Source organism: Cydia pomonella, chromosome 10 (assembly GCF_033807575.1).
Source record: "Cydia pomonella isolate Wapato2018A chromosome 10, ilCydPomo1, whole genome shotgun sequence".
Taxonomy (NCBI): Eukaryota; Metazoa; Arthropoda; class Insecta; order Lepidoptera; family Tortricidae; genus Cydia; species Cydia pomonella.
Window position 1 is genome coordinate 18436655 of NC_084712.1, and position 20040 is coordinate 18456694.

Genomic DNA, 20040 nt, shown 5'->3' on the forward strand with positions numbered 1-20040 from the left:
TTTGGAGTTGGGTAGAGAAAATGAATCTGATGCTGTTGTTACAGCACATGGTAGCGTGTCAAGTTTAATAGACTTAGCGAGGGTGCACCGCGAGAATATCTCGCGAGCGAAATAGATTACTACTCTCTAGTTAATAGCGTTAGAAAAGAGCGAGTAGTCTATCGACCAATGGATTAGGGGGAGGGGTGTTAGAAATATAACCGTCCAGGAATTGTCAGGATTTTGTGCCAGGATATACCATGTTTTAATATGGCAACCCTATTTCTACGTTTCGTTGCTCGGCAACGACTGAACTACTATCCGCCTATACCTCTTCAATTCACTAAAATCATCTCGATGACGGAAGCAAATTCTTATCCGAAACATTACAACATTTCCGTGGCTATTTTAATAAGCTCGTAGTACTACGCGTGCAATATAGCCCGCGCCAATCCGGCATTAAGACATTCCTTGTTCATCTGAAATCACTTTTCGACTATTCATCTGTACTCGTAAATCTTAACAGATAAATATTTTGTTCCTCTTCAGAACACTGAGATCCAAATATTTATGCTATAATGATTAGTAAAACAACAAGATGGAATAATCCAGATTAGCGAAAGAGTGGAGTCGATTGCTTACTACTCAAAAAATAGAGCGGGCGACGTCGCGACGCGACGTGGAGTCGCGCGCCGCCGGTTGGCACGGGACGCCTGTAGTGTTTGTTTGGGAACGTCTTCGCATCTGTTTCATTAAACATCCGCTCAGTATTGGACTAATTCCCTCACAATCGGTGCGAGTGGAAAGTCAACTGCACGTTTTCTTGGGACGAATTTTCTGCGTCGCCATTTCTTGATGACAGTGTCTCGAAGCATTCCCCGGGGGACAATGGTGCGAAAATTCGTGGCGCTGTTGTTCGACATCAAGGAAGTGTTCAGTGAATCGTTAATAAATGTTCTGCTGAAAGACAGAGTGGAGACGGTCTGTTAGTGCAATCGTTGGAGTCATATTTGCCGCTGATATTTACCCGTGTGATAAAACGTTGATTTAGGTTAATACGACATTACAAAGCGCTGGTTTCGCTACTGAATGTGATAAAATAGCTTAATATACAGTATTTATAAAGACTGCTTTAAGGAGTGTTTGAGACTTTCTAAGTATAAATCACGTCGCCTGGAAAAAAGAAAGTGAATTTTAAGATGGAAGAACGAATGTCAGGACTGAAAAGATGTATAAGTCAAGTGTCTATGTTCATGACTGGAAAACCTGTGAATTCGTCGGAATCTGCTTGGAGAGAAGAATTAAATAAGTGAGTTATTCTATGGCTAAAACATTATATGTTCTTTCTTATTAAACGACTATGTTCTCTAGGCAAAAAGATTAGGTAAAGTCAGAGTAGCTGAAAAGCATGTAGGATAACTAGAAACACGTAGGTACCTTATCTTTTTACCTAGCACTGAGTAATCACAGACAAAGAGGTACAAGTAGGTATAATATATTTTAGGCTGTCTCAAGTATTTGGCAACAGTTTATTTACTGAAAATGCTGAAGCGTCTATCTTGTTAAGAAGCTATTAGAATCCAATAACAACATGTTTGCCTACATACCTATAAATGAAAAGCTTTAAAATACTAATCGAAATTGAATAGGTACCTACCAAAAATTAAATTTAACAAGATATTAAGTGAAATTTTGCTTCAATTAAAAGGTATTCAACCAGCATCTACTTAACTTTATAGCTTAAAACTACATTCACCAGTTAAATCAGCTCGTTGAATGCGAATTAAATAATTCCACATAATTATCTGACACGCAATAACCATGTCTTGCGGCTTTCCTTAATTTTATACGTTTTCATTACGTAACATACTCGATAAATTCATTGCAGATATTGCGAGATAAAAATCTGGGGGCACGGTAGTGCCCCCGCCAAGACGAGCAAAGTGAAGCGCAAGAGCACTACCTACCTTTTCTCGAAGCGCTTCGTCGTTTTTTGAACCCTCATAACTTGAGTTTGGATTATACCAGATAAACAAAATTCTTGGGATATATAATGTCAAGAGTGGACTTATTAAGCATAAAAAAAAATCAATTGCATAGCTCTCATACTTTCTATTTTATTCATATCTAAAAAAACCGATTTCGTCACTGACTCACTCACTCACTGATGATCATGAAAACCTTTAGGGTACTCCCTAATGTCTTAGGAAGCTGAAATTTGGTATGTATATAGTATTAGTACACAAACAACAAAAAAATTCATAAACTTGAGATTTTTTTGCCCCTAAGGGGGTGAAAAGCGGGGTGGAATTTTCTATGGAGAATCAATAACCGCTGAATCAATTTAGTTGAAATTTGGCATGTAGATAGTTTTTGTTATGGGGAAGGATATAGAATAGTTTTCAATCCCAAAATCACCCCGTAAGGGTGAAAAGGGGGTGAAAAAGGGCATAAGGGAGTTGATGTTTATATGTGGAATATTTTAGGATTTTTAATAGTAAATCACCCCCAACTCTTTAAATTAGGGAATGGAAGATTGTCATACATAAGTGACTTATAATAAGAAAAGAAATCCCATCAAAAACATTTTCATGTAAAATGTAGCCAAGACGAGACCATAACGCTCGCACTGTCAAAAATATATCAGATCTCTTGTAGAGCCAAACTTCTAACTCTACAAGCCCTAACTTCACAAACTCTACTCCTTAGTCAAAATATCTGGCTTCGCCGTTTCGTTACAACAAGAAGTATTGTATAATAAAAAATAATGTATAGTGAATAAATTTTACACCTTACGCCCATGTGACGGTAGCGAAATGGCCAAGCCATATATTTTGAGTTTTGACTAAGGAGTAGAGTTTGTGAAGTTAGGGCTTGTAGAGTTAGAAGCTTGGCTCTACAACGGATCTGATATATTTTTGACAGTACGAACCTTATGGTCTCATCTTGGCTACATTTTACATTAAAATCTTTTTGATGGGATATGTTTTTACATGATCCGACACAATATCTGTATGGATGGTAATTCAGTTTCTACATCCGATTCAATGTTACATGATCTTTCATGATTTTTTTATTCATTTATTTTAAACGTGATTTCCACCTAGCAGGAGGCCAATTCAAACTTAAAAACATTGAATTGGTTTTGGTATATTGATATGGCATTAACACTAATCGCACTGCGTTTCACACGAACACAAAATATATTCATGCGAGCGACATGCACTGTGAGCTGCAAGTAATTTCATATCAACAGCAAATAAAGTTGGGGTTAGTTTGAATATGCCTTCAAAAGGCGTTTTCTGATTGTAATAAAAGGTTATGATTATGATCTGGATTTTGTTATGGATATGATCTTTCAGTGTCGAAAGAGACCAGAAATGTTACTTTGATTACAATTAAGGTACCGTTCGAATGTCAACTGCAGTTGCATTACGAGTACTGTTGCGGCGTCTTTGTTGCTGCCGCTGTATCTGTAAATTTCCTTGATAAAATGAGTGACGGAATGAACAGCATAATCGCGACAATAGTGCGTCCGAGAACTGATTTCATCAAGCAAATTGACAAATACAGCTGTGGCAACAGTAGTATTACTAACTTTACTGCTTTACTGCATAGGTGCAGTTGACATCCGAACGGCACCTGTAGAATACGCCTCCAGGCTCATGGAATGTAGCTGTGGAATGTAAACAAATGTAAAACCGGAGTCCGCTCGGCGGCACCCGGCAACCACAGGCATTTGCAACCCGCCGACATACTCAAGTAAATATATCTTGGTTTGCCTTGAGTTTTTACAATTCGAGCCAATTTCCATTTTGACAGTTTATTAAAATAAATTAACTTGTGTTATTTTTAGTTGATTCTGATCTTGTAATTTAGTAGGTATAGAAACTAATGTTCTCAGACGATCGTGTCATTCACAAAGACGCATGCCTTGACTCGTATTGTCATGTTAGTCAACGTTAAATTTGAAAAATCTGACTACTATAACTACTATAGATGCTATGGGTGTATTCTCATCTGCGCCCGCCACACGTGACCACCGCCAAACGAGAGGCGGGCACAGATGGGAATGATTTGTATGCAGCGCCTATTCTCATCTGTGCCCGTCGGGGACAGATAGGAATACACCGTGCTATGTAGTTAAATGAATTGTTGAAATCATAATTTTAACCGGAACGATTTTCCCCACAAAAAATAATTCAATAATTTATACCACACTAGTTTGTAAAGGCTCTCATTATTATTCAAAAACTGATGAGAAAATTGCATTTTATCCACATGAGTCACAAAGTAACTTGATGCAAATTTTGAGTTGGGAGCCCATGTTGGCTGGTGGAATTTACTTTTAAATGGTGACTGTGAATGATAAATATATACTAATTTGGCTTTAAGAGGAATTCCTAGTGGCGATTTTTCCATACAAACGCTCTCGACTGATTCCTCCCTGGATTTTTAACCTAGAGCTGTGATTTTTTCAAATAAGATCAATATCATCAATATCTGTGCCGCTATGTTTTGCTTTTTTGGATTATTTTATTTTGAAGAATGATACAGCGCCTCGAAAATCGCAAAAACGGTTAAATTGAATTGGCTGTAAAAAAATGCACAGTATACAAATATGACAAAAAATATCCAAAAAATCAAAACATAGCGGCATAGATTATTTCTTCCTCTTGCGGTTTCCAAAATTTCATAAAGATTGATTGCGTTTTGGAGGAGGAAACAGTCGAGAGCGAAACCTCGATTTTTGAGTTTTTTGTGTGTGCATTTCAGTCCGAGCTGCAGTTGTTCTTATCGCACGAATTGGAGGCGGAGACAGTTTCTAAATATACGTACACAGAAGGAATAGTGAGTGAGTGAGAGGGCATAACATGTTAATGGTAAAAATGAGAAAAAAATACACCGATAACCAACAGTCGATCGCCGTAATATAACCAAAATACCACGTAGTTCTAAGAAAAGGGTGCCATGTGTTTTCATTATGTACCATGGTTTCGCAATAAAGATTTATATTCTATTCTATTCTAAAACTTCAAACCGTTTTTTTGTATTTTTTTACATTGCAGGTCATGTAGTGCTTATGTTTAGTAATGTTTACTATTAAAGGCCTGTAAATAAAGCTAAGTAGGATAATAGATACAACCTGCTTATTTTGATTAAAACATCATAAATACCCATTAACAATTTGATTGTCTTGCATTGCTCACACTTGTGCGTCACAAGTAAACCACTAGATAGCAAATTTACATTACGGCTAGCCGATATTAAAATAAGGGCCATTTTGAAATGCGGCGGTTCAACGATTAAGGTATGTTGGGATAATACCGGATGTGGGTGATGAACGTAGCAAATTAATTTCTCCCTAATTTGGCTTTATTTTTTAATGTTGGCAACATTGTGTAAGACGCCATTTCATTGCCTCGACTGCCCCCGCGCCGCTCAGGGATGTCGGGCTTGTGCTATGCGCAATCACATAGAGTAAGGTAAATTTCGTATATCTGATCTTCTCCCTGTAATTTATTTTGTGTATTGTGATGAAATTTTGTTAATGTATAATTTCGTTTTAGATGTTTATTTATAAAACAATCCAATCAAAAACAGACCTAGGATTGCTGTAGACCGATATCCGATTTTGACCCTTCCAGGTAAAGATCGGAAAGAAGCAATACGATCTTTACCCATTTAAAAACAGCAGTGATTTTCAAACTTTCAATTTTCTTCAATTTACCTACTCACCTCCTTAATTATCACATTTATTGTTTTCTTGATCACACTTTCGTACCGTTATTATTATCCAGTACCAACGCGACGGTAAATCAAAAGGAAAACATTTTGGCAGTCTATTTTTGTATGTATATGTATGTACAGATGTACACCTACTTACTGACAATGTATTTTTTTTAATTTCCGCTACCCAAAGGTTGCCTGGAGATTGCTTTTTAGCGATTAGACCCCATGTCGTTTACCTGTGCTTATGTTTCTGTTTTCTTTTATTGAGGTGTGTAATAAAGAATATTTGTATTGTATAGGGATGATTATACATGTTGAATTTCATAACAAAATCTAGTAAAATAGATAGCAAATAAGCAATTGTTCGCAATAAAATGAATATTTAAATACTATATGGAAATGATTAAAAATACAGGACCTAAAAGTTTCAAAATTTAAATTTTGTTTTCAACTTTCAAAAAGGAATTAAGTAATAGTAACATACGATACGACGTAAAGATGGCGGCGACTTCTATTAATGGGATCCGATAACATACTTTTGCGTAAAGCTGACTTCCGATTATGCAAACTACATCATCAGATATCACTTAAAGATATAAAGATTGATAAAATTTAAAGGCATGAATACAACATTAAGAAGGTTGCATATACCTCGTATGTCAAGAGCAAGACTTATCTTTATTCATAATGTTGTTACCTAGCAACTGTTGTTTACTGTCAAAAAAAAATTAAATAGATATGATTGATATGAACTTATTATTCCTCTATTAATTTTAAAGTGCAGAGCATAGTAAAATCGGAGCAAGCATTAAACACGAGTCATATTCAAATAGAGAAATTATAATCCCAATAGTTCCAACGTTACAAAACCTGGAGGTTTAAAAATTTTACAGTGTCCAAGACAATGCAGAGAGGTTTAGATATTTTCGAAGATAAGAAGAAAATACCATCATCATCATCAGATGAAAACAAGCGGTGATTATTTTAATTTTGTTTACGACAAACATATCCGATGAAACTCTGAAAGGTTTGTGCAATTTGATTTTCGAAGTAAGACGAGATAGAGTGCATCTATGGAAGTACGTGTGTAGACAAGACATACATCCTATGCCTTAAATTCATTAATACAAGAAGAAACCGAATAACGACATCATTACTCATGTGTTTATTTTAAAGAATATCTGGAGCAAATTGTTTACGGAGCTAGAGAGCGAGACGAAATTACCAGGAATTATCCTAATATACACTATACCTGTCCTTACTTTACCTTCGGAATATCTTGAATTCACGTCCAGTTGGATATTAAGGTCAAAGAAGAAACGCTCAGTTGAGAACCAGGCGTCAGTTATGAGCACATGAAAGAGTTCTAGGTCAGACTGAGACACAAGTCACAGATTATGTAGTACGAAAGTACCTACACATGCAAATGCATATGTAGATGTGAACGCACACATATATAGTTTCGGATACAAAATAGAGATAGCACTTCGAAATTAGTTTCCTTAAAATGCCTCAAGAGGGCTCTCTTTTCCTATATATTGACTTTACTCTTTGCATTCGATCCTTACATTTTGTCCAAAAAAAGATTGTATATCAACTATATATATAATTGTAATATTTTACCGTCAAAATCGCAATTGTTAGCACATTTTTTACTTATCAAATTGCCTTATGACATAAGTATCAAAGTTTGAGAGCCACAATTTTACCATATTTTTGTATCAGGGTTAAGATCGGATACAAAAATACGAAAAATAGAACATTCGATGACAACTTTTAAGTTTTTATTGTTGGCTGGAATTTATATACGTAGGAGAAGGCTAAACACCGGACCTATTTCTTTGTGATACCTTATTCTCTTTCCATTAAAATCAACTTTTATTCACCATCCGATATTAACCCTTGATGGCAAAACACTCGTTACTCTAAAAAAATATGTCTCATCTTTACACATGAACAAAACTAAAACCTTTATATATTGAAGATTACCAAAATTCAGGCCGAATCTACGGTTATTATTTAACGATTTGCTCCGTACTTCAAGAATCTGACACGATCTAGAAAAAAAAAAATCGCGAGTTCTCTCAATTGGTTCCAAAATTGTCCGGCATTATCCCAACATACCTTACCCAGATTGTCATTGCGATACGTTCTTCAATAAGACGGCACAAGTTTAGCCCCATGGTACTACTACTACTATTTAGATTGTAGGTTAACCATACCTACTTACAAAATTTCACAACACACCATGATCACACCCAACTTATTGTCACGGATAGGTACGACGACCGAAGCAAGGACATCATTCTTTTTTGCAGTCTTTATTTAAATATTAATTAATAGATACAGTAATATAATAATAGTTATAATTTTTTATCAGAATGTCTTTTTATATTTCATCAGTAAATTATTTATACCAATTATATTAAATGATAGCAGAAAAAAAATATATATATATAATAATTTTATGTGATAACATCAAAAACAACTTCGTCGGGCAGCGCAGGATGAATTCCGGCCGGCTCGCCGGCAATGTCAACGGAACGGCGCGCAATGAGCGAGCGCTCGGCTCGCGTCTCGCAGATGTGTGCGCGCACTCACACTTAGATAGCTCCCGCTCCCGCCCACTGCAGCGCGACAGAAACATAGCTTCAAAAATTCGAGATTTGAAAAGTTGCTCAGCTAGGAATTCCTCTTAATTTCTAATGTTTTATTGCTTGTTTATGCGGGGGTTTACTAAAAGTATTGTTTATTCTGTTTATAAAAAAAATAGTGAGTAATTGAAGTGAATGAATTAGTTACATAAGTAAGTAGCATAGTAATAAACTTACAAATGTCCGAAATACTAAGGTATGTCAATTCATAAAACTTTTACCTTATAATGTTTGCAGCAAGCATATCTTATTTATCTAGAAAGCTTTTCTACTGATAATGTTAAAATGTAGGCACTTGGCGTATATGGGTTAGACCTGAGTGAAATGGAACGCGATAAAATTATCTAAAGTACCTCACTTTAATAAATCACATCTCGTGTCACGTTCAACGTGGGACAGACTGCTACATGAATTTATTAATTTACTTTTTATTACACAGTACTAATTGAATATTATGGTAAATTTTATTCATATTTCATATTCATAGATAAATAAGAGAATAAGAAGAATAAGAATAAGAATAAGAAACCATTTATTGCCACACAAAATACAATGTTTAACTTAAAAAAAAAATAGGCATGCGCATGAGCTTAATGGTTTGTAGATTTTACGTCGTAAAAATGTTCTTCACAACTAAAGCCTTACCATATTTTTCCAGGCTATTTTAAAAAGCGACTAGTTATACCTATTCAATAGTTTTTTGACCACTTGCAATTTTTTTTGCTATAATTTAACTTACACTAATAATTTTACAATTAAATCTTGCCAAACTTTAACGTTTGATGGCAAGATGCGCCAATTTTTTAAACAAGAAAAAATATCTTAATCTATTTAACCTGACCATGTTTTTCTAGTGTTTTTCAAACTATTAATTTATTTTGCTACCGACAACTACGTCGACATTAGCTACTATGCCAGACATTGCTTGTCTAATGACAGCACTCCAGTCAAAACCGCTTTTAACGGCTCTATAGTCCTTAACCCCCTTATTCACAAACGTCTACTAAAGTTGACAAGCCGCTAATAATCGTTTGTCCCTTTCCATCATACCAATACGTCGGAAAGGGACAAATTATTATTAGCGGCTTGACAACTTTAGTAGACGTTTATGAAAAAGGGGGTGTCTATAACTGCCAATTCATTTGTTTAGAGAGCCTTAATTCCCATAAATTGGAAGTGGCTTTAGGTAGGTACAATAAACAATGGGTTTGAAATGAAGAGCCCCGGAGGACTTCAGGTCAAGTTTAGATTCCATTTAGAAATGATTAATTTGTATTGAGGGATCAAACCGAAATGTATCGTTTTATTGTACAAATTCATCAATTTTATATTGATACTGTATTAATTTGGGCGGTTCTTAATTTATCTTCAAATAAATGAATTTGAAGACATATAGTTGTGTTTGAGATGAGTTTTAAATTGAATTAAATTTATGAATTCTAAATAATTTTCATCAAAAATTTCACATGTCATGCTACCTGTATGCTAAGGTCCTTAACTCCTTACTACTCGAAAACAGCATATGTCTATGGTGTTTTCGGCTATTGTGCTTTCGTTTTAAGTTTCAAGCTGTCGACAGCTTGTCCTCGAGGAGGAAGTACCTCAGCCTTGACTTCAACATTCAATGCCGGATTTAGAGGTCTGGAGGCCTCGGGCAATAAAGGAGTGGAGGCCCCCTTTTTTCCAAATAAAATGGTAAATTTTCCGTATTCTCTATTGCGGGGGCCCCTCTTTTGTGGAGGCCCAGGGCAGTAGCCCCGGTTGCCCTCCCCTAAATCCGGCCCTGTCAACATTGGTTTAGAGAGTTTATTCTGTTTTAATACACTAATTTTATTAAAGGTTCTCGGCACTATATACTTTGACATTCTTTCGCCATAGTAGTTATTCGCCCTCGGCTGTACTAATCTTTTATCTCTTACGCTTTTTGTGTTATATTTATTTGTAACCGTTAGTTTATACAAATCATTGTAGTAATATTCCAATCCTATTAAGCACGTAACTTTTTCATCTATTGGTAATATCTTACATAAGGAAAATAGTAAATCATAGTGTTTATTACAATTATCCTTAACTTTTTTGCTAACTAAGAACTTAAGCAGTCTAACCTGTAAATGTTGTGGCATAACCACGATGTCCCAAAAAGTACCTGACTACCTAACCTGACCTTGGCCAGTGACCAATTATCCACTACAACTTTTTAAACAAAAGTTGATAATTCGCCGAACACCGCTGAAAATAGGCACGACTACAAATAACCTAAATAAGTAGTCTGCAAAAACCACATCGTTTCCTATGAAGAGACATTCGTGATTTTTTTTTTTAAGTTTTGGCATTGAATAATACATCTGCCTGCCAACGAACCAACTAACTACTGTAAAATCATGATTATATTGATTGTAGAACAATCCCGTTTTATACCCACGGTTAGCCATGCGGCATCCGTCCTGATACCAGTTGGATCAGTGTACCTACTCGTCCAATCAAAGCGAACTCCGTTGTTTCGATAATGATTAATGACTTCTGTGCAAACATTTAGTCATCAAACACTGCGAAGTCTGAAACGCGATTCCCTGTTTGCAGAAATGATTTATTGGAATTTACTGATATTTATTCGATCAAAGGCGATGACTAGCATAATTAGCGGGTTTCCGAAATTTCGGATTGATGTATGTAGGTATTTCGACGTTTGTTCTAAGTCATTGCTTCCTAAACACCTCAGATTTCATTTGTAATGACGTAAAACGGTTAACTGACGGCAGTAAACACAAATCAAGATTACGGTTTCGTTTAACAAAAGCTGTGACGTAATCGCGTCTCTCTAATTAGAGGATTGTCTTTGAGCTAAACAAATAATAGAAATCATGTTTGATTTGCAGATATCGTCAAGCCCGTTATGCAGCGAGGCGCGTGAGAAAGCGCGTCATCTTCAAACACGGCGACTGCAACGTCGTGCAATGGAACGTGGCCAAGCGCAGACGCCGGTACCTCCAGGACATCTTCACGACCCTCGTGGACGCGCAGTGGCGTTGGACGCTGATGGTGTTCGCGCTCTCCTTCATTCTCTCCTGGTTGCTGTTCGCGCTCATCTGGTGGCTCATCATCTTCACGCACGGGGACCTAAACCCGCCCGCCAACAACACCGATCCCATCATCCCCTGTCTCAACAATGTCAACACCTTCACCGGCTGCTTCCTGTTCTCGGTAGAAACGCAACACACCATCGGCTATGGATCCAGGACAACGAACGAGGAGTGCCCAGAGGCTATCTTCGTTATGTGCCTGCAGAGTATTGTTGGAGTCTTCATTCAAGCATTTATGGTAATTTGATTTTATTTACTCCATGTATGGTATGCATTGATTCAGTCTGCCAAAATGTCTGGGCAACGATACTATATTTCAACTTTTATTAATGACATTCTTTACCAGACATGAATTCCCTTTGAAGAATAACATATAAATAAAGATGTTGAATGTCACGTTTTAGAGTAAATTAGTGTCCGTCAGCTTAGCGTTAGTTGCGTAGTGTGTATTTAGAAATCTACCTGATTTAAAGCCAATATGATAATTTAAAATAAACTTGGCACAGCGCCAGTTTTGCTAACGTATCAAGTGATGCAGACGATCTCTTAAAAGTTATTACAGATTAAGAGACCATACCACGTGAAAATAATGTCGTTAATACGATTTAACGATTTAGTAATTAGCATAGTTATTTTAATAAGTTCTAGAAATATAATAGTGAATTAGTAGTCAAGGTGGTTACAGACTAATTTCAGTGCAACAGTCATTGGAAAATGCAAAATTGAGAACAATGACCCTCGCCGTTGAGCGACGAGACAGTGACAGCAAGGTTGTTCTAATTCTAGGTGGGAATCGTGTTCGCAAAGCTCTCTAGACCCAAAAAGCGAGCCCAGACCCTCCTTTACTCCCGAAACGCCGTCATTTGCTTGCGGGACGGGCAGCTGTGCCTGATGTTCCGCGTTGGCGATATGAGGAAATCACATATTGTCGAAGCCCATATAAGAGCCCAGATAATCCGCCGCAAGGTATATTATTTCAACAAAAACGGAGACTGGTTAGTGATTGGGGATTTCAGTTCGCACGCTTAGAAGCATCTTAGCACTGTCTCCACTCCTTAACGTCGGGTCGTCATTTGCCAATACAAATTTCGACCCCCACAGTTTTCGATTGCTAAGTCTCATTTAATTTTCTTGTCTTTAGGTGGGTCTAATATTCGCGAAGCTTGCTCGAGCCAAAAAGCGTAACACCACGCTCCTGTTTTCGAGGAACGCGGTCATTTGTTTGAGAGACGGCGAATTCTGCCTCCTATTCAGAGTGGGTGACATACGCAAGTCGCATATACTCGAAGCGCACGTCCGTGCTCAGATTATTCGGAAAAAGGTATCTACATGGCTGTAAATTTAAGTTAACGCAATGTAAATGTGCATTTGATGTTTAATTTGCGCGTGTAACCATAACTTTCTTTATTTACTTGTGTTTGTTAGACCCATCTATAGACTTGTTCGTATCGCATGCTGCATGCTCGCTTCTTTTTTTGCTTCTTAACAAGTTAACATACGCTTATGTTTACTATATATGCTCCTAGAATTTTTAGCAATGTGGTTGGTATCCACTCCGGTTAAGCGAAAACTATAAAGCCATGATTGGAGTACGAAGCTAATGACTTTTTAATATGTAATAGAACAACCATTTGCGTTGTTTTTGTCGGTAATACCAACGGGCTCTGGAACGAATCAAACAATTATGACTCGCAACAATTTAAATAATTCAAATGGTTATGATAGCTAGCCCTTTTAGCCCATCCAAATATAAACTCTGCTACCACTGTAAATTACATCACGGAAAAACTCATAAAAATAGGAACTTAAGTTCCATTATTGTAAATTCATAAAGAAAAATATTCATGAGTTTTCAGAGTTCAGAAAAATATTTCAGACAATTTCAGAAACACAAAATTATCGTCACTACGATGAATCTGCTTTAATATCAGCTTTGTATAATGGTTTGGCATTTACCAGGTCTGATCATACCTACAATAATTATTCCTAATGGTATGGAGATCCTGCTGAAATAGTTTACAATCTGTTATTGAATTTCAACAGTTGTATTATCATTACATTATACAATGTTATGTTCACACAACTCAATAAACAACCTTCAGATATATCCTATTAAACATCAAAGTTCAAACTACATTTTATTTTATCCAGAAATGGTAGGCAGACAAATACGAATAACAACACCGAGCGGAGCAAACAATCGGCAATTGACGTAAAGTTGTGTTTGCCCAGACCCAAACGATCTATGATTGGCATTTAACACGAATCATATGGTTTGCAGTACAATTACATGGATTTTTCTTGCGGTGTTTCACTATTTTTTTAAAGGCTTGTTCGGGTCATTACAAATACGTCAGATTGTCTGATAATTCCGAAAATTGACTCTAAATTGACGTAACTATGAGCGACCTTCGAAATCACCCGAATACTCCTTATTTATTCTATCTTGTTAGTATCAAATAGTGCATGTTTCAAAAATGCATGTCACCTTATTTTTCGCTTTAGTTTAGATACAGTTTTTCATCGACGAAACCTACATAAATAATTGTAAAATATCTTTAAAACTAAATTTGAAGTAATTTATATTCATTTCCATTCATTGTTCATTGGTGGAAGATATTGTTTAGATCAGGTTTTGGGTAGTTTAAACAGTAGGTCTAGAATTAGATGCAATTGTAGAGATACATACGATTATATGGCTCGAAACTGGCAAAAAAAAGATATGGGCATGGTTGTTGAATAAAATAAAGTAAAAATTTTGAGCAACCACTTGGGGAGGGAAACAGAAAGAAGGAGTCAATAAATAATTGAAGTAGAATAATCTGATAACCATAGGTATGTGTATATTCCTTCTTTCTGACGCTATAGCTGCTTTTACGATAATATGCTTTGGGATAATGTCTGAAGTAGATCAAATTTAAATACGGATCACTCACCGACTAAAACAGTGCACCTCAAACTAAAATCTCGTCCATACCTTTAGATAACCAGAGAAGGCGAGGTACTGCCCTTCTACCAGCAAGAGTTGAAAGTCGGTGCCGACGGAGAGGAGGACCGGCTCATGTTCATCTGGCCCATGACTATCGTCCACAAGATCAACGAGAAGTCCCCGCTGTATAATCTGTCGGCCGCTGATATGCTTAGGGAGAGGTTCGAAATCGTCGTGATGTTAGGTGAGAATTAATTAATTTATATCTTTAGCTATCCACATATCATAAAAAATCCTATATGATTTGTTCGAAAACTGCGAATTAAGGCAACATAAAGATACACTATTTTATTAGAAATTTCTTATGTTTGAAATGTTTTCGCTTTCAGCAGAGCTCGTTTCATAGACCTTCACTCGTATTTTAATGCCTTTTCTTAGGTCTATAGCAGTCACATAAACTACTATTATTTTACAAAATAAAATGTTGACGTACAAACTGCAAACCTCTTAATTGACCATTGCTCAACCTTATGGCTTTGCGTTTTTTTTTAACAAATGACTATTTAACAGTGTTGACAGTACAAAAGGCGGATTTGATGCTGTACCAGTCAACCTAAGTAATTTTCATCTATTTAAATATTTTAGTAGCGTTGGACGGAAAATAAGGTAATTCCCCTTGTTTAATATTGCAAGGACTTCCCTATTTAACTATTTGCAATCGCTGTTTACAAACAACGTAGGTATATTTATTCTATTAAATTTAATTTTAGTCTGGTCAGCAATAATGAGACATTTTTTTTTTCGCAATTTGATTGAAAACTGCATAATTTTCAATTAGTTTTCAATCATATTAACTGTCTTGTACTAGACGATTGCATCTCGCATCGTAGTTGTGAATTCCAAAACTGTAGACTTGTAGCCTTGTGAACATTTAATATTATATTGGCACTCATCATATATTTCGGTTAAATAATGTAGCCTACTGTACTAATTGATCTGACCAATTCGTAGACCACATCCATGACAATAAACTTCAAAGTAACCTATACGTAGATAGCATTGTGATATGGCCAATTACACGTCACATCCACATTATACAATTTCAGTGTCTACAGGTCGTAAAAGTAATACTAGTGGCACCAATTTTACAACGTTTTTACTCTGTAGTTGTTTTGACACTTCCTGGTACTGTTTCGGTCGTTTGCCGTGAACTTTACGTAAATAACATAAATCATCGACGTAACAGACGAACATACAGTGTGACATCGTTACGATTATTGTTTCCCAATGTTTATATAAGTTTGGCTTGAATTCAAAAGGTAACTGTGGAATGCCCATCAAGTCTAAGAGATTAGAATTTATCTATACAAAAAAGGGGGCATAGTTTTTGATCAAGTTCCGATGCAAATAGTTCAATGTCTGAGATTCTTTGCACATTTTTTCTCGTTGTTCTATTACAAAACACTTATACTACATACTTATAAAGTGCCCCCATTGCCTTTCCACAATGTTCTATTCTTTCAGACAGAAGGCAATGTTTTGCTTCTGCTATAAATGCTTGAAGGTCAGTGCTAGCACTGCTAGCTAATTATAATGACTCATATCATCTAAGCCAAAAATAATCCCGTATTGGAGATGGGTTTATGTCGTATCTGTATGACGTAAGGTAGTTCAGTAGTGTTAGGATTTTCTTCACTGGACTGGATGAGCGCTTGATTAAGGTCACATTCTAATTGCGATAGCATTGCTGTGTAACTTGTGAAGCAAATGTGAATATAAATATCGATGTCCTGGATAATTGTCATTTCCGCCAGTAGTGCAGTCGACAGTTACTGTCGACAACATATTAGGTAATAGCAGTTCCAAAAAAAAATTCCGTTAGAAGGGGAGTGCCAAGTCATTTTTTTTGTATAGGTTTTTAGTTCAGAAACCTATCGTATGTGGTATTATATGAAAGGGATTTTTAGGCGATTCTAAATATATACCACATCATTATATGTCAGCTTATTTTTTAATTAAAACAAAAATAATTTTCAAAACATACCAAGTTTGAGCTCCTCCAGGTACAGGCTGATTTTTTTTTGTACAATATACCACAAATGATACGTAATATCTTGATATCTAACGGCAAGAAAACAATATTGAATTGTTTTTTCATATTTTTATGTGTATAATTTTTCAATATTACAAAGTGACACAGGGAATTTTTTTTAGGAACTGCGGATCAAAAATTTTGTTTTGACCTCTAGTATGCGTGTGCCAAAATGGCTAAACTGTACATCGATTTGCGGTTTTTCTTTGAAATTGGGCTCGTACGGCTTCAATTAAAAGTGAAGATCATGATAAAAAGACAACTAGTCAATAATTTATAATTTAATGTTTACAGAGGGTGTCATCGAGTCTACGGGGATGACCACGCAGGCTCGGAGCAGTTTCCTCCCGTCAGAAATACTGTGGGGGCACCGCTTCGAGACTATGGTGACGTTCAGGAAGGACACTGGAGAATATGAGGTTAGTACTTTTAACACGTATTCAGGACCTACACTTAAACAAGGAGCAACGTATCCTTGTGTAGGAGCTGAAAATCTTACCCACATTGAAAACGTTTAAACTAAATACCTACCACTTAAAACCACACTCGACGAAAATTTTCAAAAGAGAGTGTGATTGTGTACCTAATTATAAAAGTGATCGCTTGATACATATTAGGTGTAAAGACTACAACGCTAATTTCGGCCTAAAACTTTGGTATATTCGCATTTGTTGCAAAATCCTTTAAGAACTCGACCTACAGAACTAAATATGAATCAAGGATGCAATTCGACTTCTTTCAATACAACCTTACTACTAATTATATTCTTTATACCTGGCTACACAGGCTAAATTCGTTCATCTGTTTGCCTTTATTTTACTTGTTGACTTTCCACACATTATGTCGACTTAAAAACTGAGAAATTGTACAGGGGGAATTCCATCATAGTTGCTCAAAGCCAGTTTGTAGGTACCTAGTTATTTTTAGCGTATGTACAAAACGTGACTTATCACTAGTAATTTATTCGTTACAAGGATCCGTAAAACAAACAATTCCTTCTATGAAACTTAATGGAGTAAAGCAATATAATAACACAACAACGTGAATCATGTCATGACGAATGACGTTGGTTATGGTACAGTATGGTAGTGCGATAAGTCAAATTATCCCTAAACCATTTACGGTGTAATCAATGTCACGTGTGTGTGGTGTGTGGCGTCACGTCATTTGCATTTATTGTAAGTTATTTAATCACCATCCACCAATAAAAACAGACGTGCAAATCATTTTCTACATTTTACGATTTCTGATTAACATTGGGGTGACATGATAGATTACTTAATTTTAACGCCATTTTGATGTCACCTGGAGCCCATTTCTCGAACTATATTAGACTAATAAAATTATATTAGTCCACGAACTGTCAAGCCATATGGTTTACCATCATGGCAACACACTAATAATATTAGACTAATACCGTTCGAGAAATGGGCCCCTGCACTGAACCGAAGATTCATTGAATGTATTCGATATGTGTAGTATGTGTGTGTAGGTAGTCAATTTTGCTTAGAATTTGAGAGCTAATGTAAATAGCGTTGTACGGCTCCGCCCATTACGCTGCTGGCTGTCAGAATAAAACGTTTAACAATTATTCTTTATTCTTTCTTTATTGCATCCATGGTTTGTACAGGTGTTACATACTCGTAGTAATTGTGAGTTTCACATGGACCCTGATAGGGTACAGCAATAGTCTTAAATCTATGTAGAAACGTATATCCATAATTTGTGAGCTAATTGGAAGGGATGTATTTGATCTCATCTGTATCAGGGGCACCTTACCAAATGTTAGCACTGCAGATATTGCGATACTTTCTCATTTGATTTTCACATTGCGATATTGGCAATCTTCCAGCAGGTCCTATTTACATGCAACATTGCCGTACTTCTCGTTCTTGAGACTGTTCGTACTTCTCGTTCTTGAGAGTTCTCGACAGGTCTGTCCAGCATTGAAGTCATCATGGATACGTGTGAATTCAGAGGCTTGTCTATAGTCATGAAAATCTGTCAGATATAAGATATAACTAACTATAGACAGATTTACATGACCATGGACAGTGTGGTTATGAATAAAAAAGACCGGTAAAAACCATACGCAGACAGCACTCTCGATAATGATGCATTTTTTTACTTTAACAGTCGATCAAAAATTGTAGATGATGATACATTTTCGTTCGGAATTCTACAATGCCACAATCATTTTGACAATTGCCTTCTTCATTCAGATGTGTAGCCAAATGGGCAATGGACTGATGAATCATCAGTGATGATGGTTGATGGTTTCAGGTCGATTACACCAGCTTCAACAACACCTACGACGTGGACACGCCTCTGTGCTCGGCGAAGCAACTCGATGAGCTGAGGGCGACGGTGTCTACTTCCCAGAAACTAGGTAAGGATGTGAAAAGAGGATTGTTTGAGATGCGGCCCAACGACGGGAACAACAACTGTTTGGGGAGCTTCAAGTACAAGAGAAACAGGTCCTTTGGAGGCAAGTATATCTCAAGCAACGTTAGTAAGCTAATGCTGTCCGAAAAAAAAAATACAAAATGTTAGTTTATATACCTACATATTTAAGAGAACAACGACACTTGGTTATTTCGAAGGCCTACATTAAAGTGAATGGAAACAACGACTAATTTAGGTCCAAGAATAGAATTATGTGCCTAATACCGTTCGAGTTTATTACGGTCATTATGCAACTTTACCAGATTATTCCAGTGAATCTATAAAAACCATTAGAGAATAACTGCGCCGCCAATTAAAAACGTAATGAAATTTAAAAATAACTCTCGTAGTAAACTGTGTCAAGAATGCTTCCTCTTGTCTCCTGCTTTTACTTGGACAATGCATATCAATTTTCAATTGAATTGAGACGAAAATTGTCGAGGTACACAATTTTAATCCTAGAACTTAAACCTTAATACAATATCGGTGTTAATCGATTTGTTCATTTCCAGACCGTTTGCTCGGCACCATACCAAAGACCTTCTCCAACGACACCCTGGACCTCAGCTCCGTGGACTCCATGTCTTTGGACGAGCATATAGAGATCAAGATCCCCGACGCGAGGGCCAAGGAGAACCGGCTGCTTGCCCAAAACAATTTCGTACAGAATATCAATGAGAAATCCAGGAACACTAGCCACAATCACCTAGCCGTCGAGAACTGCCAGGAATTACCCAAGAATCAGAATCACGAACATGAAAGCAACAAAAATGGAGAAGCGAAGGAAGCTCATATGAATAGAAGCCATAGTCACGCTAGTATGAAAAAGGTCCATGGCCTCACGCCAAACGGCATCGGGCATGTGCACGGACACGAAAACAAAGTTGACGATATCAACAAAATAAAGAAGTGAGTATATTAATTACATTCTTTTTTGCTTATTATCGGTATTAATATTTGTGGTCAGGGCTGCAAGTTTTTTAATTGACTTCATATTGAGGTTAATTGGTACGCTATTTTCTGAATTTAGTTCAAGGAATTTGTGTCAGGCTTGCGGTTTTACGTAATTATTACTTTTTTATGTTTTTTTTTTTTCACTTATTTTATACTTATACCTGATGCCGAGTA

At 36.4% G+C, this 20040-nt stretch overlaps 1 protein-coding gene across 4 annotated transcripts in view; it reads left to right on the forward strand.

The window, feature by feature from the left end:
* Positions 1–20040, forward strand: part of LOC133522317 (G protein-activated inward rectifier potassium channel 3-like) — a 63002-nt gene that overhangs the window by 39013 nt on the left and 3949 nt on the right. For 2 of the 4 annotated variants that reach the window (XM_061857619.1, XM_061857621.1), the window contains exons 3-8: positions 11243–11684; positions 12233–12412; positions 14430–14619; positions 16762–16886; positions 18751–18856; positions 19425–19821. In XM_061857619.1, the coding sequence (XP_061713603.1) occupies positions 11243–11684; positions 12233–12412; positions 14430–14619; positions 16762–16886; positions 18751–18856; positions 19425–19821 (1440 nt within the window). Of the gene's footprint in view, positions 1–568; positions 1289–11242; positions 11685–12232; positions 12413–12587; positions 12768–14429; positions 14620–16761; positions 16887–18750; positions 18857–19424; positions 19822–20040 lie in introns of those variants that run through there. The other 2 variants (XM_061857622.1, XM_061857620.1) reach the window with 2 other exon arrangements.